This window comes from Dipteris shenzhenensis, chromosome 5 (genome assembly GCF_047967505.1).
Source record: "Dipteris shenzhenensis isolate YYH24624 ecotype China chromosome 5, Dip_SZ_1.0, whole genome shotgun sequence".
NCBI lineage: Eukaryota > Viridiplantae > Streptophyta > Polypodiopsida > Gleicheniales > Dipteridaceae > Dipteris > Dipteris shenzhenensis.
This window is the reverse complement of record NC_141600.1, coordinates 58,551,364-58,575,550: the sequence shown is the minus strand read 5'-3', so window position 1 is coordinate 58,575,550 and position 24,187 is coordinate 58,551,364. Positions and strand designations below refer to the sequence as shown.

Sequence of the window (24,187 nt, the reverse complement as noted above, 5' to 3'; positions counted from 1 at the left end):
CAGATTCTACTATACGCAGATGACATAGTCCTCCTGTCATCTTCGGCAGAGGGACTAGAGAGACACTAGGTTGAGAGCACGATCGGAGTAAAGCAGGGATTCCCTTTCTCACCGACTCTCTTCGGGCTCTACATTGATGAGATTACATCTATCATAGACCGCCTATGAGGCGAGGGAGCACCACTAGCAGACTTGATGATACAGATTCTACTATACGCAGATGACATAGTCCTCATGTCATCTTTGGCAGAGGAACTACAGAGATACCTAGATGCCCTAGAGATGTTCTGCACAGAGAGAGACCTAATGGTTAACCTTGGGAAGACCAAGGTCATGATCTTCAACACCTTTTACAAAGTGCTTCACTGACATAGCTTTACATACCAGAGTCAGCCAGTGGAGACTGTGCAATCCTACACATACAACCAGAGTACGAGTGTTTTCACAGGGCCAATTTTCATGATGACCCACGTAGCCAGAGCACGACTCACACGAGGGCATGGTTCCTTGGCTTGACCGGAGGGACAGTGCTTCCAGGCGCACTTCCAGGATCCACCGATGAAGTGTTGGCTTTTTGACACTCTAGTGAGGCCGACCGCCATGTCTGCGGCACCTTTTTGGGGGGTGTGATATTTCAGCAGCAGAATGGAAGAGATTCGAGCGGCTACAGGTGATTATGGGATCTAGGATGATTAGAAGTAAGCCCTCGGTCCCCCATCAGATAGTACAGGCAGAGTTTTCCATGACCCCTCTCTAGGTTGATGCCATTTTTTAGACAGTGACTTTCCTCCACAGAGTTTGGGACCTACCTTGCAAGAGACTTCCGAGCTTGGCACTAGAGTCCTCCATACAACTAGCTGAGAGTGGGGTAGGTACAGCATGGTTTGCACGCGTCACCGATGCATGTTTTGCCAATCACGGCATTCAGATGGATCGGCTTCCCTGGTTTCAGTATAGCATGGATACACCACTCGAGTCGATCCCACGAGATGAGATTAACCGCATCATACGGTTAAATCTCCTCCAGCTCCACACATCTCGCACTGGGGGGGGGGGGGGGACAGGAGTTCCCCACCAACACCCAGCTCTACTATGACCACTTTCTAAGAGTGTCGGAAGATGGGCTCATCATCAGACCTTAGTATCTCGAGGACAGAGGAGTCTCACACGCACTGAGGATTGCCATCGGACAGATGCGGGTCTCGTCCCATCAACTATGGATCGAGACAAGGAGAGCTGCACGCATACCGAGAGAGCAGTAGACTTGCAGGTTGTGCAGGATGGTGGTGGTCGAGACAGAGGAGCACTTACTATGTGTCTGCCCAGCCTACTATGAGATCCAAGGGTGCTACCATTGCCTTTTTCAGGAAGGGTACGGCTTTGTCCCACTCTTACGACTAATCCACTTCCAGGACCAGGTCTGTATTGGGCTCTACCTGGTGGAGATGCGATGACATAGGGAGACACTACTACAACATATCCAAGAGCAGGAGATTGGGACGGCCGCACCACAGGATAACAAGGTAGACCGAGGGCAGAGAGAGGTCACGGATTTCTATGCATTTGACTCAGCCCCAACGCACTCTGGGATAGAGGTGGAGGGAGCCGACTCAGCACTGCCAGGCGAGGGACACAGAGATCGTACACGGCGTGATAGGCATCGATCGTGTGTGCATGGCTCTTAAATAACCTCGATCGTCTGCATCTGTCGGGACGTCTCCCGTGGTGGTGGAGGGCGTGGTCTCCTCGATGTCTAGATCCCATGGGCTATGTCAAGGGTGATGCCTCGTCTCGGTCGATCTCCCCTAAAGAATTATGCATGGCTCTTAAATAATTCAGTGTGGTTAACATCATTGGCTTCAAACTTGATCGTAGTAAATGATTTCGTCCATCAACCCCTTGCCTGTACCCTAGAATATTGAAATCTTTTTGGAGCCTCAATTTTTGAGTTCATGGGCATGCTCTCTTAAAATTGACGATACAACTATCTCACTTTTATGAGAGAAAAAATCTGGGGAACACCACGTCATTCTAGGATTTAATCTCTTCATTTAGCTTCAAATGGAAGCATGCAAGTCCATGATGGGGACACGAATGACACTAACTCCAGGCCTAAAAAAAGGTATGATACCCAAATGATCTTAATCAATCCCTTCTTAGAATATTTAAAGATCTTAACTTTTGATTCACACGCATACTCTCGTAGAAATCCAGTTTGGGAGAATCCCATTGATGAGGCTTAGTCTCTATCGCTTTATATGCCTTTACAACTATCTCATTTTTATGGCTTATCTCACACGTAACATTTCATTAATACGGTGCAAAACACAACTGTTCAGAGTATGGTTGCTCCATGTCGAGGCATCTAATTTGAATCAAAAGTCAATTAAGCTAAGATGTGTAGGTGCAATGGCTGGTCAATATTTTTTGTACCTTACATGGGGCACACCACATCATCTAGGATTTAATATTTAGTTAGAATCTTGGATTTCTTACAAAATTCTTGCTTTCTTGTATCCAGTAGGTATTTTAATTGTCTCAGCACTGATTTTTAAATGTGTCCCCTCTTTTCCATCTCTCTTCAAATGTAACCATGCAAGTCCATGGGGGCGTGAATGGCACTAACTTCACGCATATAAAAAGGTGCGGTACCCAATGATCTTAATCAATCCCTTGTCAGTACCCTAAAATATTGAAAGCTCTCAACTTTTGATTAATGGGCATGCTTTCTAAAATTCCAGTATGGGAGAATCCCTCTTTCAGCTTGTGTGCCTTTACAACTATCCTGATCTTAATCAATCCCTTGTCAGTACCCTAAAATATTGAAAGCTCTCAACTTTTGATTCATGGGCATGCTTTCTAAAATTCCAGTTGAGAATCCCTATTTCAGCTTGTGTGCCTTTACAACTATCCTACTTTTATGATAGATAAAGGTTGTATAACGCCCTCACACAATGTAACGTTTTGTTAATACTGTGCAAAGATTGTTCAGAGTCTGCTTGCTCCATGTCGAGGTGTGTAATTAAGCTAAGATATCTAGGTCACACTAGCTTATGGATCAATTAAAATTTTTGGATCTTACATAGGGGCACACCATGTCACCCTAGGATTTAATCTTAGTTAGGATGTCGGGTTTCTGATAAAATTCTGTTTCTTGTATTCCATAGGTATTCAATTTGTCTCAGCACTGATCTTCAAGTGTGTCCCCTCTTCTCTCCATGTCTCTCCAAATTGAACCATCATGCAAGTCCGCGGGAACATGAATGGCACTAACTCCATGCCTATAGAAAGGTCTGGTACCCAATGTAACATGCCCACTAGTGAACATTTGAGTACCAAAAAGCCTCAACAGAGCTTCCTCACGACTATTTCTTGAGGGTAGACTAGTAGATATGGGATGATAATTCATCTATTTCAATGGGATTATTCCAAATGTAGTTTTAATCAAGCATAGCCATGAATGAAAAGTCTTAATACTCTAGCGGACCAGATTAATTCATCTCATTAAGGAAACTCTTGATTCACAACGTGACATTGTGTTCATAGCCAGTTGAGATTTTGAGCAACGAGGAAAAGCTCTTCAGAGATTTCCAATCAATCTTGATTCTTTGACATAGCCCATTATTGAAACAGTTGTAGTGATGTACCAAGTACACAGTACATGGAGATGCCTCCATACATGGCAACACACACAAACACGATATCCATTGAAGGTGTCTCTCTCTTTAGCTCGCTAATCATTCCCCATCTTCCCAATGCACATGCTGGCCAATTATTTTGCTAAAAGTGAAGCTGACCTCCTCCTACATAAACTTGCTTTGGTGGCTTTACAAGACATAAAGCAGCTTCTCAAGGCGCTTTATTATTAAAGCTGCACAGGCTGCCAAAGTAAATCCATACGATGCATTTTGAAGTATTTTCTTTATAGATAGACACAATGCAGAAGAGATATAAATATCTATTGGAAAGGATTTCTGTGCCATTCTAGAAATTTATTTTTTGAGTTTCTGTTTCTAGAATTTAAAAATAATTGTTCAAATGTGGTTTGCGCATGACAGGTGAAGGAATGTCTACTTCCATCACTTGCTGACTACAATATGAAACCACAGGTAAAGTGCCTGCTTTCTTAGAATGACAGCAACACAATTTGATAGAGCAGATCCAAGGGTAGTAGCGAAAGTGGGCACAACAAAGTGAACCTGGGGTTCTTTAGGCATTGCCTTTTGCAGTCATTAATAAATTAAGCTTTTATTCCACTTAGTGGGAGATTTTTTATTGTTCTTTTTCGTTTAGTACAATCAGAAAAAATATTGAAAATGTTGGAAGTGTAAATGTCTTAAGGAGATTCTTATATAAAAAACAAAATTTTAAGAGAGAAAAGAATTATAGAAAAGGACGTGGTGTTTATCAAGTACGAGAGAGGAAAGAAAATATCACAGTGGTGAAATAGTCTTTATCAGATTTGCATAATTTCCTCACAGCAGGGGAATATGTCTGTGTCGGATTGGCTTTATGCTGCACCTTTTATGTAAAGACTACCTGCCTAACATTTTGTCCATTTCACTTCCATGTCTTTCGTAGGCAAAAAGGAATGAAGGAAATAACATGTCTGCTGCAAAATAATTGGGGAATCAGCAAATGAAAATCAATTGAAAGCCCTTGCATTAGTTCTTGAGGCTTTGAGGAAGGATGAGAAATCCTTTGGTAGCTCCAAAGGTTAAAGAACAACCAGGTTTTCTCTAGATTCCCTCGCCTCAGTAGTGAGCTCTCCATGGCTTTTCCCCTGCTCACTGATATGATATGATATGCCAGATTCTCCTCCCCACAGTGACATCATGCTGTATATCTACTTTCATGAGTCTTCAGATATTAGTATTTGTCCTGGGTGTAGATGCCTGCTTACTGGCCCCACCTTTTCAGGTTTTCTTTCAAATTTTCAGTATCATAGACCCTTCTGGTCTTTCAAAGACTCTAACAAACTTTCTTTCTTTCAAGGACTCTAACAAACTTTCTTTCTTTCTTTCCAACTTTCAACTGCCCTAGCTTCCTGTATAAGAGCTCTTTTGTTGATATTTTAGACACAAACGTTGCAGACAACTCCTAGTGTCAGTGCTACTATGTAATGAAGGGGAAAAAGAGGCTAAGTTAGAGGCCCTTTAGGGGGAAAATGTGGAGGGACTATATAAGTCTCCATCCATGTATAGGGGGAAAATGTGGAGGGACTACTATGTACTTTTTGATGTGACATCTAATCCTATTTACTCTCCCTTCCTCCTTCCTGCCTACGCTCACTCACTCTCTCTCTCTTCCCTACTCCCTCTCAATCTCTCCCTCTCTTACCTACCCCATTCTCTCCTTCCTATCCTTTCCTCTCCCTCTTTCCCTCTCTCACGAGTGATGGATTATGAGGATGGCTTTGGACCTCTCTCACGAGTGATGGATTATGAGGATCAGCATTGCCTAGCTCTTTATGTCAGGGAGGCCACTATGCTTCGACGACACTACCTCAGAGACCATTAGCACAGACCGGAGCGTGATAGAGCCCAGCCCGATAGAGCTCAGACACACGCTATACCAGATGACAGGTATCAGGAGGAGCACGAGGAGGTCAGAGCTCACACAGGACACATGCCTCCACCCTGTGGATGTACATATGAGATGGTTTGTAGACGCCGCAGGATCTTGTTACATAGGGGACGTACTCGCCGCTTCATCTCCAGACGATCCAGGATGATGGCAGCTTTTCGGAGGAGACTTACTCATGGAGATCTCGCCCTACCAGCCGCTCACCTCACTTTTGCTCAGATTTGTACTCTCATAGCAGGAGGCAGAGTCGATGGACAGGATTTCTAGTATTATTTTGGTTCTCAGACTCCGTGATACATGGACTTGTAACTTTGCATTGACATATTGTACTCATCCCCCCATTTTGCACCCAGGGGCGGTTTCCTTGCATCTAGCTTACTTTGTATTTAGGCTCGGATTTGACATTATGTACTTTCACTTGCATTGTATTGCGTAGCACTTAGATGATATTCGACGATGCCTCTTCTTTGTGGCACGTTGATTTTGTGCTATCTTGTACGCAGAGTTCTTGATGTCCCATGGGCCCATTTTGGCCTTTAGTGGACAATAATACACTTTCTTTCTTTCTTTCTTTCTCTCTCCCTTTTGCTCCTCTATCCCCCTTTCTCCAAATCTGTCCTTACCCCTTCTCTACATTGGTATCAGAGCTCCGACCCCAGACCTTTGTCTTCCCTTTCACCTTTCATTCCGCATTGATGCAACACGCAGCACCAACGCCAGGCACAGCCATGGACGACTCAGCTTGAAAGGCTCTAAGCTATCAAGATTGGTTGGGCGAGCCTGACGACATACGTCAATGTCAACGACAACGACAACCAAGCTTTAGCACCGACTTGCTATCCATTCGTAGAGCAATTGACGACCATCTCGAATCCTGAATCAAATTTCATCGCACCGGCATCAGCTCCAAAACTCAGCGTCAGCCCTGGTCGTGAAATTTTGAAAGGGGTAGCCTCTACTAGTCATCGCCTACTCATGCATCTACCCGACCCACTGAACCGTTACCCGCACCAGCTCTGCTGCAAACCCGTCAAATTGCCCCGCCACTGTCGTGACTGTCAGCTGGTATCTCGTCAAACTGCGTGGTATCTCTGTCAACCCGCATCTCGTCAGCTGGTATCCCGTCAGTCTCCTTTTGTTGTCTGTGCCAAGCTCTCGCAATCGACGCCAAACCCTCACGGATCGTTGTCACTCAAGGAGCCCTCGCTGCCGTCCGCGCCCGTGCACCGCCGTTGCAATGGTCTAAGGTTGGGTACCTAACTAGGTTGATTCCCGTGGGTCAAGTTAGGTCAGTTAGGTATAGTGAGTGGGGTGGGTTAGGATTGTAGTTAGGGGTTAGGTTTAGGTTTGGTTAGTTTGGACCTAGATTAGGTTAGTACTAACTAGGGTTACAAGGAGGGTTAGGTTAGATTAAGCTAGTATCTGAACTGTCTTACTAGTCCTTAGTTTAGTAGTCCCAAGTGTCCTAGGTGACTTAGGGAACACCCCCCCTCCCCCCCCAAAAAAAAAAAAAAAGGGGGCAAACACTATGAATTTCTGTCTCTTTTAGGGGTTTTCCACAGTCCTATTTGGGCTCATTTGGACCCTGTTTTCAAAGCTTCTTCGACGACCCTTCTTCCGAGCCTCTCCATTTACATTTTCGTGTTTTAGCATTATCTCAGGTGCTCATTACGCAGGATTTTGTTATCCATTTCCCCTTGCCTATATTCGAGCTCCTCTCTCCAGGGCCAGTCACCATGGCACCGAAGCGTGTCCCTCGGGATGTATCGCATACACTGATGAGGCTGCTCAGAATGAGCAAGTGCCTGCCACAGTGGTTGCATCCACTGTAGGTGCAGAGGTTCCTTCCACTTAGCCTCTCTCTCTTGCATTCTAAAAAGTCCAGGCAACGCAGACGCAGTTTCTGGATGTCCAGTCAGCAGATCACAACTGTCGTTGCTATGCAGGATAAGGGTAAGCAGCCCGCACCCCAGCAAGGGGACCATTCAGACAGTCAGGATGTTTTGTCTGCCCCACGCAGGGGTTTTATGGCAGATGCCCGTCATGCCTATGAGCATCAATCTTTTGGACCATTGCATGTACCCCAACTTGGGGATTATCTGGACATAGATGATGCATTTTATGTGCCACAAAGCACCTTCTTGGAGGATGTCAAGCCATCTTTTGGCTCTCAGCTTTCTGCATCTATGCAGGCCGAGCCGTCTCTTTTGGGCCGACCCATTGGTGTGCATCAGGCTAGTGCTCCTTTCACCGCACCAGCGAGTATGCTTGGAGTTGGCTTGGGTTTATATGGCAGCCCACACCCCTGGGAGAGAGGTCAGTCCTCTTCTCAGCCCTTTGGTATGCCATCATTCTAGAGAGATGCATTTGGCAGAGAGACCTAGCCCGGAGTTCATGCACCTATCACTCCGCCAGCGAGCACATATAGCCAGACACAGCCAGTGCATCAGATGGCAGCAGCTTCTACGCAGCAGGGGGTTGGTGGTGGGCAGCAAGCCACTTTTGATGACATGTTGGCAGATTCTTTGCGTTCATACAATGCCCTTCTCCGATTATGTGAACCTCAAGCGTGATGATGCCCGCACTTCTGGAGGCTACACACACAAGAATTATGCAGCCAAGGATATGAAGGACAAACTCACAGTGCATAAGTTTAAAGGGGACACTCGCACTCCCAATGAGTTGGAGGAGTGGCTCACAAAGCTGGAAGACTATTTTCGCTTCTACCCCAAGTTTGAGGAGGAGCGCATCATTTTTGCAAGTATGCATATGCAAGATTATGCCCACACATGGTGGCGATACACGAGGGATTCGCCTTAAAAACCAACTAGTTGGAAGGGTTTCAAAGAATTGATGGTCACTACATTTGTATCTCCACTTGTATTGGATCAATACTTGGCTGAATTTTATGCCTTGTCACAGACCGGTACGGTCCAAGAGTACTTGCAATGTTTTTGGAGGCTTTGCTTGTTTGTGTAGGACGTATCTGAAAAGGGAAAGCCACTGCGGTTCATCCATAGGTTAAGTTCTTCTCTCGCTGCAGATGTGAAGGCACATAACCCTCAAACAATTGAGAGGGCAGCTCAGCTTGCAAAAGTATTCGAGCCTAAATATGTTGGCAAGCACAGAAATGCCATGGGCAGCTCGCATGCTATGGGGTATGACATTGAGTCGAAGCCTAAGTTTGCTGAGTGGACTGACAAGAAATCTGCAGTAGCACCATTTCCTCGCTTTCCTATTGTATCGGGTAGTAAGATGCCGTATGCCAGGCCTTACAGGTATCCTGATGCCAAGCCTGGCAAGCCTACTGCTGGAAATGAGCAGGCTGAGATAAAACAACACACACGGGCAATAATGGACAGCAGAAAGAAGGCCAACTTATGTTTTAAATGTGGCGGGAAATGGACTCCTGAGCACAGGAATGTGTGCAAGATGCGCAACAGTGGTACTGCCAAGCTCAACATGATCATTGACCTCTTAGATGATGAGGATTTGTTTGATTCCCCAGGTTCTTTGGATACGTCTGAGGATGAGATGGCAAATACACATGATGCAGATGAGGCTCCTGACTCTGGAGCCACGAAGGGCATTGACACTGCGCATGACACTCATGCTTCGCATTTGTATGAGATTATGCCCATTGGTGGCATGAGAGGCCGTAGGCCAACACTCTTTTCTGTGGAGCACCATGATGCGATACCTTTTTATGCACGTGAAGATGCGGGTGGTAATGCTCCTGTGAACGAGGATGAGGTTTATTGGGATGCCCAGCCAACACTCTATACTATTTCCATGCATGCCCTGATGGGTGCCAAAAGTGTTGATACTATCATATTAACAGGGATGATTAATGGCAAGATTGTGCATGTGTTGGTGGACAGCGGTAGCACCCACAGTTTTGTTAACAACAAGACCTTACAGAGGGTGGGACTGATTGCTACTGAGATAGACCATGGGCTGAGAGTAGAAGTGGCCAATGGACAGCATATGATCAGTAGATCTTGTTGCCAAGATGCAAGGATTAAGTTCTTTCATGACTAGACATTTGCAGGTGATCTCTTGGCACTTGACATAGGCCCAATAGATGTTATCTTGGGCTGTGATTGGTTGCAATCATTGGGCAAAATCAGCATGGATTTGAATGCCTTGACACTCAGCTTTGTCCACAGGGATGGATCAGTTACATTGCATGGTATTGCAGCTCCTAAATTGCAGGTCATTTCAGCAAGGCAGTTGGCCAGAGAACTCAAGAGGGGCAGCGCCATATATGCATTAAATGTGTCGATAACTAAAGAGGGTGGCACTCCCCATGTTGATGATTGTGATATGCAGAGATTGCTCTCAGAGTTTGCAGATGTGTTTGCTGATTTGCCATCATAGTTGCCTCCGAGAAGAGATGTAGATCATGCCATAGTCCTAGAACCTGGCAGTAAGCCAATCAATAAGGCCCCATACCAACTCTCTAAGGTAGAACGGGAAGAAGTGGCAACTCAAGTGAGGGATCTACTTCATAAGAGTTTCATCACTCATAGCACTTCTCCTTTTGCATCCCCTGTGCTCTTGGTGAAAAAGAAGGATGGTTCTTACCGTATGTGCATTGACTATAGAGACTTGAATAAGGTCACCATCAAAAACAGGTTTCCCATCCCCAGGATAGATGACCTGTTGGATGAACTCAAGGGTGCTCAGTTTTTCACTAAGATCGATTTGAGGTCCGGCTATCATCAGATTAGAATGAAAACTAGGAATGAGCACAAGACAACCTTTTGCAGGGAGAGGGGACTGTATGAGTTCAAGGTGATGCCTTTTGGATTGACCAATGCACCTGCCACTAGCTACCTTCCAGGCGCTCATGAACAAGATTTTGCAGCCCCTCCTTTTCAAATATGTGATGATATTTTTTGATGACATTCTCATTTACAGCAAGGATAAGCAGGAGCACATCAGACATGTCAAGCAAGTGCTGGAAATTTTGAGGTTGCATCAGCTGTTTGCTAAAGCCAGCAAATGCACTTTTATGGCACAAGAGGTTGAGTATCTTGGTCACATTGTGAGCAAGGATGGCATTCGAGTGGATCCTGCAAAGGTGAAATGCATTCAGGATTGGCCGTAGCCACACAACCCTACTCAGTTGAGGGGATTTCTAAATCTTGCTTCCTTCTACAGGCGCTTTATTTGCAAGTTTGCCAAGAGGGCAGCCCCCCTGACAGACCATTTGAATAAGGATGCTTTTATGTGGTCTACAGATGCACATCGCAGCTTTGAAGACCTGAAATTCGCCCTCACTCATGCTCGTGTGTTGGTATGCCCTGATTTTTCACGTACTTTCATTGTGAAGGCAGATGCCAATGGCAAAGGATTAGGGGCTGTAGGAACACGGGGTAATTGCTTTTGAAAGCAAGAAATTGGATGCCAAGGAAATAGATTATCATGTGTATGATTAGGAAATGTTGGCTATCCTCCATGCTTTCAAAAAATGGCACCACTACCTGTATGGTAGCAAAATCAAGGTTAAGACGGATCATAGGACACCCAGATATTTTCTTACGCAGCCCAACTTGTGAATTAAGCATAAGAGGTGGCTAGCTAAGGTTCAGTCTTATGATTTCGACATCGAGTACAGGAAAGGGAAAGAAAACGTGGTTGCAGATGCCTTATCCCGTATGTGGGCTTGCAGTTTGTCTGCCATTTCTACCATCTACCAGGAGTGGATTCATGGTATTCAGGAAGAATACATGCAGGATTCTAAGGCAGCTTCCATATTTGTGGAGTTACAGAGGCCATCAAGCCAGGGGCATGCTGAATTTAAGCTGCATAATGGGCTGTTGTAGTGCAAGGACAGAATTTATTTGGTGCCAGATTCAAAGTACCGACTGCTGGTCTTACAGGAAATGCACTCATCTCCTATGGCAAGACGTGTGGGTATTACTAAGACATATGAAAAGGTCAAACAGAGCTTTATCTGGGATGGCTTGTGGCGGGATGTAGTTAAATTTGTCAGTGAATGTTTGCCCTGCCAGCAAAATAAAGTGGACAGCCATTACCTATTCCAGAAGGCAAATGGACTCACATTGCTATGGATTTCATCACAGGGTTGCCTTCCACAGAGCGGGGATGGGATATCATTTTTGTGGTGGTTGACAAAATGACGAAGCAGGCCCATTTCATACCCACTAAGACCCGTTATTCAGCATCACAGGTTGCTTGGCAGTTCATCGAGCATGTTTTTAAGCATCATGGTTTCCCTCAGAAGATTGTTAGCGACAGATGCAAAATTTATGGGTCACTTTTGGCAGGAATTATTTGCAAGAGTGGGTACTTCTCTTACACCTAGCACTGCTTACCACCTTGAGATGGATGGACAGTCAGAAAGGGTGAACAAATGGTTGGAGGAGTATTTGAGGCATTTCGGTCACTCATGACACACAGAAGTCTTGGGATAAGTGGTTGGCACTTACTGAGTTTTGTTACAACAGTACCAAGCACATCTCTATTGGCATGAGCCCGTTCGAGGCTATGTATGGATGCACAGTGGGTATGCCATCTTTAGTTGCAGACATGGTTGTGAAAAATCAGCAAGCAAGAAATGACTTGGAGAGTGTGGATGCCCTTCTGCAATTGGCTAAAAAGAATATGCAGGATGCCCAAGCCAAGCAGAAGAAGTATGCGGATGAACGCAGGAGGTATCTGTCTTTTGAAGAAGGGGATTATGTGCACTTACGCCTCCATAAGAACCATTATGCCTCGCTGAAGGGTAACACCAACTTGAAGCTTGCTCACAGGTATTATGGTCCCTAGAGGATCATTCACAAAGTTGGCGAGGTGGCGTATGAGTTGGAGCTACCCAAGACCTCCAGGATTCATAATGTATTCCATGTGTCCTTGCTGAAGCCACATGTTGGACAGCATGTCCAAGTCCTTCCTGAGCTACCACCTATGGATGAGGAGGGCCACATACTCTATGTTGCGGAGCGCATCATGGGTTTCAGGGATCACGTACTCCGAAACAAAGTCTACACCGAGTATCTTATCAAGTGGCAAGGACTGCTTGAGGATGAGAACTCATGGCAGCCGCAGAGCATTGTCTAGGACAACCCCTATCTCCTACCGGGCTGATTATTATCTGCTGTTTGCTGCACCTATTTAACAGCCCGCATATGAAATTTTGAGGGCAAAATTCTATGGGAAGGGATGGCTGTAATGAAGGGGAAAAAGAGGCCAAGTTAGAGGCCCTTTAGGGGTAAAATGTGGAGGGACTATATAAGTCTCCATTGTTCCCCTACTATGTACTTTTTCATGTGACATCTAATCCTATCTACTCTCCCTTCCTCCTTCCTGCCTATGCTCACTCACTCTCTCTCTCTTCCCTACTCCCTCTCAATCTCTCCCTCTCTTTCCTACCCCATTCTCTCTCTCCTACCCTTTCCTCTCCCTCTTTCCCTCTCTCTCTCTCCCTTCTGCTCCTCTATCCCCCTTTCTCCAAATCTGTCCCTACCCCCCCTTCTCTACATACTAGTTGTTCATTGGTCTCCCTGGAGATTTGTTGCCAATGGTCTCAACTCTTATAATGGGAGTTTTCTTCTATGATCTCGCGGAAGGATGATGCTCTACCTGGTCGATCTTAGTAGACTCAACCTTTCTCATTAGTTCTAGGAAATCCATTCTCCCTTAGTCCTCTTAGTGCTTGTACGCATGGCTTGCATATTATTGCTCCTTTCATTCAATAAGCCCACATCTCCTTTGTAATGTAGTGGATGAAAGGAATAACAAACTGAAATAAATCTTAAGAAACTGTATGGCAAACTCCAGCACACTGGAGTCCTATGGTTTTCATTCCTCAGCCTAGTGCCAATGGGCACCGTTGCACCATCTGGCAGCATGCCACCACAACCCCTCGCTTCTCTTTCCTTACATCTTCTCCTCTCCTCCTATGGTATACTACATAGTTTTTTGGGTCAAGTAGTTTTGTAGTTGACTTTATTTGGATGTGGTGTTGCTTTTCGCTGATTTCTGTGTTTCTTCCTTCTTGCGATGGCTCGACTCATGTTGTGTGCCACTAGCTTTCAACTCAAAATTTAGAGATAAGGTATTTGTAATATACCCTTATAATGCTAGAGATGCACATACATTTTACCAATGACAACTGCAATTGCTTTTAATGTATCAAGAGCTACAATGGTAAGAAACATTAGGAAAATGGGTGAAATGTCACTACCAAAATGGGATGCATACCAATTGCATTTACTTATGCTTATGCCAAATTTAAAAACTTCTTTAAAAAACTTGTGGGAAACGTTGGTATTTGTGCCAAGTATTAGTGGCATTTAATGGTAATACTTATTCATTAATTTTGGACTTCTTCTCTAGAGGTTCTTGAGCTGTAGTAAGGTCTGATGGATATAGGTATCCCTGATATTGTGGGTTATTGGTGGCTCTAGATGGCCAGCACCCCTTTGTTACTTAGTGGAGATGCTCTTTGCGCAGTTATACATTTAAGCACTCCCTGGATGTCCTCTTTAGTACCTATCAACTGATTTCTTCTGGAATTGTGCCCTAGCTCCTCCTATTTTTTCAGCTTTGGAACCCTGGTCTCTATAAAGGCCAAGTCAACATTGTAGCCCCCCATCTTGGCTTCAGAGTCAGCTGTTGGGTGACAGGTGATGGAAGTTTTCACTCTCACTAGCAGACTGGTAGCCTGCCGTGTGGGTGAGCCACAGTTTTCTTTATTTCTCTACACCCATGGCTCTTTCCTTGTGTTGTTCTCTTTGCTGTTATGGTGTCTAGATGTGGATGAATTCTCTGTAATTTGTGTGTAGTGAGTCAATCTAGATGAAAGGGCCTTTTAGACTTTGTATTTTGGTACTTCCTTTGAAGGACGCCCATCTTTCCTTGTTGGTTCATTGTTTGTATTCCCTTCGTTTGTCTGTTAGCGTGTTAATAAACAACGCATTCTGTGAGTGTTATAATACTTTATAATGCGTTTTTACATTGGGCTCTAGTTTGGAGTCTAATGTCAGTGTGTGGGAGACTTCATATCTTGTAAATTTATGAGAATATAGATACACTGGATTTTACCAAAAAAAGAGTGTTATAATACTTTAGTCTTTTATTTACTTAGACTTCAATGAATAAAATGCAATTGGAGGCTTCAAATGTGAAGTAGAGCCACCTCTAAATTCTGATGCAGTCTCACTTACGCTAAGTAATTTGAAATTCAAGTTTCCATTCGTGGTAATCCTTTTGTGATTCCTAAATGGAAAATTTTCAGATTTAGGAAAGTACACTGAACATGTGATGTCTTCAATTTTATTTTTATTTTTTCCTTGGAAGGGTTCTCAATTTTTTTGTCACATACCTTGTTTGCACAATCTCCAGTAAAAAAGATTAAGCAACCGAAGGTGAGAAAACCCAATAAAGGCATATGAAAAGATCCCATAGCTACATAAATGTCAACCAAGAAGGTTATGTAACCAATGGATCAGCATCCATATATGCAAACAACAAAGCTGGGGTAAGAAATCCGACAAGCATCCAAAGTGACTAGGAGGTTATGTCTCTAGGTGGGCAAAAATGTCCCATGGCATAGCCCAAGATAATAGATATGCCCTAAGAATTATTATAAAAGCATTCATTTTGGAACCTCTAGTCCAAAACTATAATATAAAGTGTGGAAACGGAGTAATTACATCCCATCCCAGGTTCTGATAGTCAATGGACTCGGATCATCAAACTTGGAGAGTTTGAAATGTTTCCCTTTGGGTCTTTCAATAGCAGTTGTGATCTGAAAGGGATATCTTGGAAATTTCAGAGTGGCTGGCTTGACGGACAATGAATCCCCCCACACCTTGGCTTTGTTATGCAGGCACTGTCATCGTATGTGTTTATTGCAGTAAATATTTTGAAGCACGTAACTCCAGAATCCGTTCAGACAAAGCTGACAGAAGCAATTGTGCCTGAAATTGTGCCATATTTGACTACCCATCATCATAGTCTGCGCAGCTTCTCCCAGGTCTTATTCGTGCTGGAACAATGATTTGCAACATGTGAACCCATGACTTCTGCGACAGATTGAAATTGTACAAGTTTAATAAGGCTTACCTTATTTATGTGTTTGTTTATGCAATTTCAGATATTGATATATGAAGTTCTCTATAATATTCTCAAGATCTCTCCTGACTCTGTTAAACTCAGCACGGATCTGCCCCTCTCTTTTGAAAAGAAGTGTTTGCAGTCAATAGCATCATATCTCGATGGAAATGCGGACTGTAGAAGGTAAGCTTTTCCCTTTCTAATCCATTTACAGAAGCACTAATGTTGAGATAACTCTTGATCCTTTCAGCAAACCTACGCAAAGGCGCAGTTTCCCTCACTGATTTTTATTGTGCTTCTTAATCCGGTGGTGTTCGTTTCATGGTTACCAGAGAAAGGGAATATTTAAGGAACGTCCGATGCTAAAGTGATAACGTGGAAGGGGAAATAGGAATGCCATGTCATATGACACGTCATCAAATCAAATGGAAATATAGCAAAATATGAAAACAAAATCACTTCTAAAGATCTAAACTTCCCATTTCAACACACAAAAATACACAGAAAACTGAAATATGCATTGATGACGATGTTTGCAATGTGCATAATGCCATAGAGGAGTAGATGTGGAGATATTGTAGATCAGACAGCATATACATATGCAAAATACAAGAAACAGCCTCGGGCCTGAAGCCCTCAATACAAAATAGGAAATTTTGACTTGAGAGTCAAGTGCATGATATATTGAAAAAGAGAGAGTGAGGCAGTCAGCTCTAAACGTCTAGAGGTGGCATAGTGGCACAGTCAAAGTGGATCTGGGTACAAGCAGGTGTGGGTGGAGCTCTCCCTCTGGCTGGCATAGTAGCAAAGATATGGAGGGCCAGGTACGAGTGGTCAGCTGCGAGTGGGAAAGGGGGTACAGTGAGGTCGTGTATCTGCAAGGGAAAATCGGCCAAGTAGGTAGTCCATTGTACTTGTCCCACCGCCATATGGGAAGTAGTATGGGAAGCAGGTGAGGCCCCTAGATGATAGCCATCTCTAAAGGCCATTATAGATGATGATGTTGTGGACTGCTCCCAACTCAAGTGTTGTCCGTATGCTGTCACATGCAAGGCATCTGCAGAGTGTCTCAAAATCTCAAGCTCTACTGCATCCAGCTGCGGAACCATGTGGGGATCGCTCTCATATGCGAAGTCTAGCAGGCCGCAGGCCCACTTGCAGGTCCCTTAGAAGGAGGGTGTCTCCCTGCCTGGAGAACTAGTATCGTCTCGTATGGGCCGTGTCCCTCTGTAGTGACCTCATGTGCATATGATGACGTGTCTAGGGGGAAGTAGCACACCGCAATGAAGATCGGTCGGGCATCTAGTAGTTGGACTCGTATCCATATATAAGTGCATGCTTCTCTCTTCGTATCACCGATATGAGTGGTATCAAGTGTCTTTTGGAAAGTACAGCCACGCCTCCAAAGCCTCGTACCCCACTCTCTCTCCTCACTTCCCTCCTATGAGCTGACTCCCGTATGTATCCGGTCACTGTGGGCAGCCCTCTCTCTAGGCTCTCATGTGTTTCGGTGTAGAAAATAATATCTCTATCTGTGTATGTCTCCAAGAAACCACCCGGGTCAAACCAAAGGGTACCATTACAATTCCATACAGCCATACTCAGCTTGCTTTGTGCACTCCTCTCGTGGATCCCACACTGTCATAATTCCCGGTCTTCCTTCTCCCCTTCTCCATTCTCCCCCTTGTCTGCTCTTTCCCAGATAATCACTTTGCCATCTCTGTACACCGCCCATTTTCCTGCATCCCTCGCTGCCTTTAATCATGTCATCCCCTCCCTTCTGGGCTCCTACTGTAGAAGGGTGAGGCCGTCATCTAGGTAGATGCTGGTCTCCTTCAGAGATGCCCTCATGCTCATGAGGGTAGATCTATCCACTGCAGACTGGAGTAGCACTAAGGGTTTTGTTGGAATATCTGTCTTCCCTACCCTCCAAGCTGCCTCACACGTAAGGTTGACACCCATCTTGGTGAATAAAGCGTGAGCATCTGCCATGGGAGTATCTTCCACTGTTAAGCCTCTAACCACTAATTCAGTGCCTTGCTGCCCATCCTTTCTCTTCCTTCAACGTCTCAAAGATGAACTCCTTTTTAGGAGCTGCTGATACTTTTTTACCACTTCTATCCACTCAAGCATCTCTTCTTCTTAGCAGTTGAGTCAGTGCAGCACTGCCTTTGGGAGTGCACTACATTCAATGTTGGAATCGGAACCAAAGGGAGTAAGAGATCAGCAATAGCTTTCCAAATAGGTCTGTGATGCATCCCAAGATTGTATTGTCGATCGACATGCTACTGGAAAAGAGAGAATATGTCCTTGCATATCTACCACGTCATCAATGAACCGGATACCCAATTTCATAAGATTGTAAGCTCTGATTGGTTGTTGTACAGCAAGGGGAGAGGAAAACACAGCACTCCAATGAATGCTTTCCATACAGAGTGAGAAAGCTATAGAAGCAGGATGGGGAGACCATTTGATGTGAGAGAGTACTTGCTTCCAATCCTGAATCAAGGAAGTAGAAAATGGGCAACCAGGGATTTTACCTTGAAATTTGCCAAGTACTACTTCCGATGGATCAACTAGCCAATGTCCATAAGCATTTGTGCGCATCTGACCACACAAAATTGCCAACATGATAGACCAAGGCTGCTCTTGTTGAAAAAATGTCTTGAGCATAGTGATCTTTCTTGCCAACACATGAAATTTGATGTTTATTTTATTCAAACCACCATGCATTCTTGGTGAGCAAAGCAAGTCCATTTTGAGCAACCTTAAAGCTTTTTTATGAAGCTTAGTTTTCCAAAAAATCTCCATGGCTTGAGACATAAAGGAAGTGAGGTCTCGAGATGACCAATGTAATAGAGGAAGGTAGAACTGGACATAAGCTAGAACAATGGACTGGACAATTCGAAGCCGTACATGCAGTGGCCAAGTGGAGATCTTCCAATATTCTAATTTGTCCTGAATTTTGTTTGACACCCATGATATTTGTTGCTTATTGCTGATTTTCCAGCCAATGGGATAGCCCAAATGACCACACAAAATTGCCAACATGATAGACCAAGGCTGCTCTTGTTGAAAAAATGTCTTGAGCATAGTGATCTTTCTTGCCAACACATGAAATTTGATGTTTATTATATTCAAACCACCATGCATTCTTGGTGAGCAAAGCAAGTCCATTTTGAGCAACCTTAAAGCTTTTTTATGAAGCTTAGTTTTCCAAAAAATCTCCATGGCTTGAGACATAAAGGAAGTGAGGTCTCGAGATGACCAATGTAATAGAGGAAGGTAGAACTAGACATAAGCTAGAACAATGGACTGGACAATTTGAAGCCGTACATGCAGTGGCCAAGTGGAGATCTTCCAATATTCTAATTTGTCCTGAATTTTGTTTGACACCCATGATATTTGTTGCTTATTGCTGATTTTCCAGCCAATGGGATAGCCCAAATGTCTTACTATGTTTTCCGGATAAATAATATGGCCGGGCCACAGGATAGCATGCCAGTCACAATGCTTGAGAGGCAAGAGTTTTGATTTCTGAAAATTAATTTTAAGACGAGTTGCCAACCCAAAATCTGAAAGGGTATCCATCAAGAGGCGAAGCTCCAAAGGACTGTTCTTTGGCATGAAGAATGAATCATCTGCATAGGCCTGTGCAATGAAGGGTCGTGAACCAAAAATCTGAAGCCCCACTAACTGTCCAGTATCAACCAGATGATCCATATAAAGAAGCAAAGGATGTGAAGCAATGGCATAGAGCAAAGCACTGAGAGGGCATCCCTGTCGAACTGATCATTCCAGAGTCCAAGACTCAGACAAATGATTCCCTATAAAGCATTGTGTAGTGGAATCTGAGTAAAGCCAATATATGAGATTAACTAGCTTTGGCCCAAAACCAAGTTTAAACATGATTTGAGAGACATAATCCCACTGTACCGTATCAAATGCCTTCGCCACATCCACCTACATGACCAACACATCTTGAGCTGAATATTTTGCATATTCCATTGCGATGAGAGTGTTAGAGATATTGTCATGTATATGCCGTCTTGGAACAAAACCATATTGCCTGGGATGAAGTCCATCATGAAGGATATCCTTTATCCGATGTACCAGCATTTTGGCAATAAGTTTGTATATAACCGGCATCAAAGTGATGGGCCTCCAGTCATCCATTGTCTCACATAGAGGTTTTTTGGGCACAAGCTTAACCAGACCATGCTTCCAAGCTGAGGGAAGATTCAACCGTCAAACCATCCCAGCCAGGGGATTTATGTTTACCCAAATGCTTGAGGGCTTCATCCAATTCAATATCTGAGAAAGACATTTCCAGCAATGAAGCTTTTTGCTAAGAAACAATAGGAGAAACAAGCTCAGTAAATCGGTTCCGAGCCAATGCAACCTGAGGTGTAGAAGAAGATGGCTGAGAAAAAAGAAGCTGAAAATGATCCAGACATTGTCTTTCTAGCTGAGATAAAGTCTGGGTCCAAAGACCGTCCGGTTTCCTGACCCTCATGATAGATTGACTTTGCTATGTGCATGTAAATTCCGAAAGAAAGATTTCGAGGAACAACCCTTATCTAGCATAGGTTTAACTCTAGCCCTGATCTGCCATTTCGAAAGCTTGCGTTTATCATTGGCATCAATTATGGAGGAAGCACAAGACAATAAATGCTGCTCAGAAGCATATAGAGACCTTTGATGGCTAATCTGTACCAAATACTACTTGTATGATTTTGCCCACTGGATATGTTGTCTGGTTTCTGCCATGTACCATCTTCCATATTCCTTAATGACATTTTGAATACGATGTACAAGAGTTCCAAGCAAAGTCCAGATCCTCCTGAGCATGGGATAACAATGGCTTGCAAGCCAGTCTGATCATTTGCTGGAATTTTTCATGAGAAAGATATAATTGATTGACCTGTAAATGTCTGACTGAAGAGAGCTGCAAGTCATTCAGAGGCATTCCAAATGAAAGGGTGAGCCAAAGTGGAGTGTGATCAGATAATTGTTGAGAATAATCAGTCCACATTTGACATGTATATTCATCATATTGCTGAGCATGAATAAGATAACATCTATCAAGCCTGGCCCAATATTCTATAAAAGCATTATGATGATATGTAAATCCCATAATTGAAGGGTGACTTGCTGTCCATAAATCTGCAAATTGAAGTGATGAAGTCATATGTTCCCATTGCTGGACTTCAGAGGGCAGCATATGGGATTTATGCGTGGTATCGTCCTTCAGTGAGGAGAATTATTGAAGTCACCACAAAGTAGAGCATTTGAAGACCAAGGATATTGCTTTATGGAGTCCCACATTTGAGCTCTAGAAGCTGAATTTTGAGAGGCATACAAGGAGCCTATTTCAAAAATCTCTCCATTGATCATACATTGGATAATCATCCATCGGCCACCAAGATCATTATATGCTATCTAGGGTTGCAGATCATGTCTGGCTAAAATGCACAGCCCAGAAAATTATTCAGATCTTGCATAAAATATATCGTATCCTGAAAAGAACCCATGCTGGCCAGCAAAAGAATGCTGATTATGCTCTTGCAGACACACAACATCTGGATGAGTTGTATTTATATAATGCCATAGGAGCCTCCATTTATTCTGGTTGCAGAGGCCCTGTATATTATAAGAAATACATTTAAGAGAAGCACACATGAAAATATATACAAGAGATGAACGGTCCTAAAAAAGAACGGGAGGCATCAAGCCTCTGCCATTGCCACAGGGTCTTGCTAACCCTCAGCATCCAATTCTCTGACTAGATCATCTTCTTCACAAAGTGGAAGACCCTTCTTGACTGCATTAACCCATGCCTTTGAGATGGGGTTGCTCGAAGAGGTAGAAGGTTGTCCTGGAGAAGGAGCAGAAGCATCCCAATTACGAGATTGAAGAGGTCTTTGTTTGAGAGGCACCGTCTTCTTTGCAGTCTGCCATCCGTCATGAGAAGATGAATTATTTTCCACTAACTTGCTTTTTCCTTTATCCTTATTTTGAGCTGAATTGGCCTGGCTCCCTGTATGAACTGAAGGCTTTACTCCTTTAGCTTCAGTCTTTTCCACATATGTCTTCTGACCTCCTTTATTAGATGGCAGAGGAATGGCTGCTGGAGGAGGCGGATGAAGGATAGAGGGACACTCCGAAGCTAGGTGCCCAAACTTGTGACAAGAGAAACAAGCTCCACCAAAAATGCCCCATTTTAAAGTGAAATATTTCTTTCCCAAATTAACATTCTCAATCTCAACTGCAATATCTCAACTGCAATAGAGGAGGGGGTTGGTCTATCAGTATCCCATAAGATGCAAAAACGATTTTTATTACCTGTGGGACGAGGGGGATAGATCACTTGTCCCAATGTCATGGCTAATCCTGGAAGCTCTGTTCTCATATAATCTGGAAAATCAACCACTTCAACCCATACAGGGCAACGATGCTTGATGAGATTCTGATAGTCCTTATTAGGGGACTAGGGCATGATGTGCACCATTTGACGACCAAAAAATAAAGGGGACATTTCCAGCATCTTTTGTTTTGTCGAGGCATCCAAAAGATGAACTTCATAAAATCCTCGGGAGGCAAAATAGACTCCTTCTACATAGCATCCACCTAGGAGAGAATTCACCCATTGTCCCACATCATAAGCCGAGGGTGTTTTGCCTAGGAAAAAGATGATAACTGCAGTTTGAGAGAGCTTCTTCAAAGGATGCACAAGAGAAGGCAACTTCATCTTGTGAGTGAGTTCCAGAGCAGGTAGAATCCATTCTCTTCTACTTTGTAGAAAATCATCATTCAACATGTCAAACACATAGGAAGCATCTTCAGATGAAGGAGCTATGGGGGGAGAAGTTTCCCTTGATTGTCTTTTAGGTTCATGAGAGAGTGCTCTCTTGACATAATACTTGCTTGTTTCTGCCATGGAGGCTAAGGGATTCAGCAGGTACCAAACGGAGAGAAGCAGATGGGGCACAAGGACTGACGAGATGTACGGACGTAAGGACTGACGGGCTGTACGGACGTACGGAGGAACTGACAAGCTATACGGAAGGACTGACAGGTTGTACAGAAGGACTGACAAGCTGTACGGAACGACTGACAGGCTGTGCGGGAAGAGTGACGGGTGTGCGGGAAGACTGACGGTGACAGTTGCACGGAAGTACTCACGGGCTGTGAGGACGTAGGGAAGGTAATCTGCAGGAAAGGTACGGCTATGCAGGCAAGTACGGAGCTCCGTTCCAAGACGCGAAGAGGTAAGCCAGACTTGACGTGATATCTTCTTGCTGTCGTACGAGGTAAGCCAGACTTGACGTGATATCTTCTTGCTGTCGTACGGGAACCGTACGACGGTCGTGCAGATGTACGGACTGGGAGACAGGCGCCACGCGATCCGTGACGAGGCTGAACAGCAGAGGCAGCGAGCTCTCACTCTTCTCCACACACCTTTTTTGTGGGAAGAAATCTTTTATTGCTGTAAAATAATTACATTCATAGTTACTTCAAAAACGAAGTAGCTACTACTCAACTAAAGATCTCAGTGTAAGCTGTATACACATCCTGATCGATCAAATGAGTCTGAAAAGAATCGTAGAATGATAGTTGCAGAGAGCGTTTGAAAAAAAGAAAGGATGAAAATTGTGGATCACCAAAGACTCTATGATTTATGTCCATCCATAAAGTCCATAGGGTCCAATAGCGCACCCATACAAAAAATAAATCAAAACCCTGTCTCCGTGGATGAAAATCAAACAACCAGAAAAATCTGCGAAAAGTAACAGCAGGAAATCGCGCTCAAAGCCTCTGTCGGATGAGAGTGATGAGATCAGAAGTATGTGGACAGAACCAAAAAATGTGAAGCACAGATTCAGTAGAGTGCTGGCATCTGTGACAAACAGCTGGAGCAATATGTCTGTGTGCGAGTAACTGTCGGGATGGAAAAATGCCAAGGAGAACTCGCCATAGGAAAAGCTGTTGCTGAAGAGGGACTTTGTAATGCCAAAGGAGACGCAGCCTTTTTCTCCACCACTTCATTGAGCGATCCATATGCCAAACAGTATTTGCTCTGTGAGAAATCCAAGGTGGAGGTAATAACACTTTATACAGAGATGACACTGTGATATGTGAGAGCTTCAAAGGACGGCGTATAAGGAAGAAGAGCGTAAAATCCAATCCTCAAGCCGATTTTGAAGTTCCAAATGAGGTACCAGCAAGTACGGTTGAAGCATTGCTGAAATCCTATGCCATAAAGAACGATAATAAGCTCCCAAGCCGTATTTGCGAGCAGCCATAGAAAAGGATAAAATTGTGTCATCATCCTGAAGTACATCCGCTACAGATGAAATGCCTTTGAAGGAGAGAAAATAAGAACGTCTGGGTTCTTGTATGGCCAAAGGAGGGGGGAATACTTTAGACCAAAAAATATTCTCAACCCTCAAAGAGTTGCCCAACAGAGAATCCCTGCCGTGCCATTCCAAGTGGGATAAGATATGTTTCC

At 44.0% G+C, this 24,187-nt stretch overlaps 1 protein-coding gene across 3 annotated transcripts in view; it reads left to right on the top strand.

The window, feature by feature from the left end:
* The window catches only part of LOC147902243 (tRNA/rRNA methyltransferase (SpoU) family protein), a 310,036-nt gene that overhangs the window by 241,118 nt on the left and 44,731 nt on the right, over positions 1–24,187 (top strand). For all 3 annotated transcript variants that reach the window (XR_015541009.1, XR_015541008.1, XM_087374814.1), the window contains exons 26-28: positions 4,059–4,109; positions 15,449–15,595; positions 15,716–15,858. Coding sequence is in view for 1 of the 3 variants with exons in the window: in XM_087374814.1 (XP_087230940.1) it covers positions 4,059–4,109; positions 15,449–15,595; positions 15,716–15,858 (341 nt within the window). In the remaining 2 variants the exon portion in view is untranslated. The remainder of the gene's footprint in view (positions 1–4,058; positions 4,110–15,448; positions 15,596–15,715; positions 15,859–24,187) is intronic.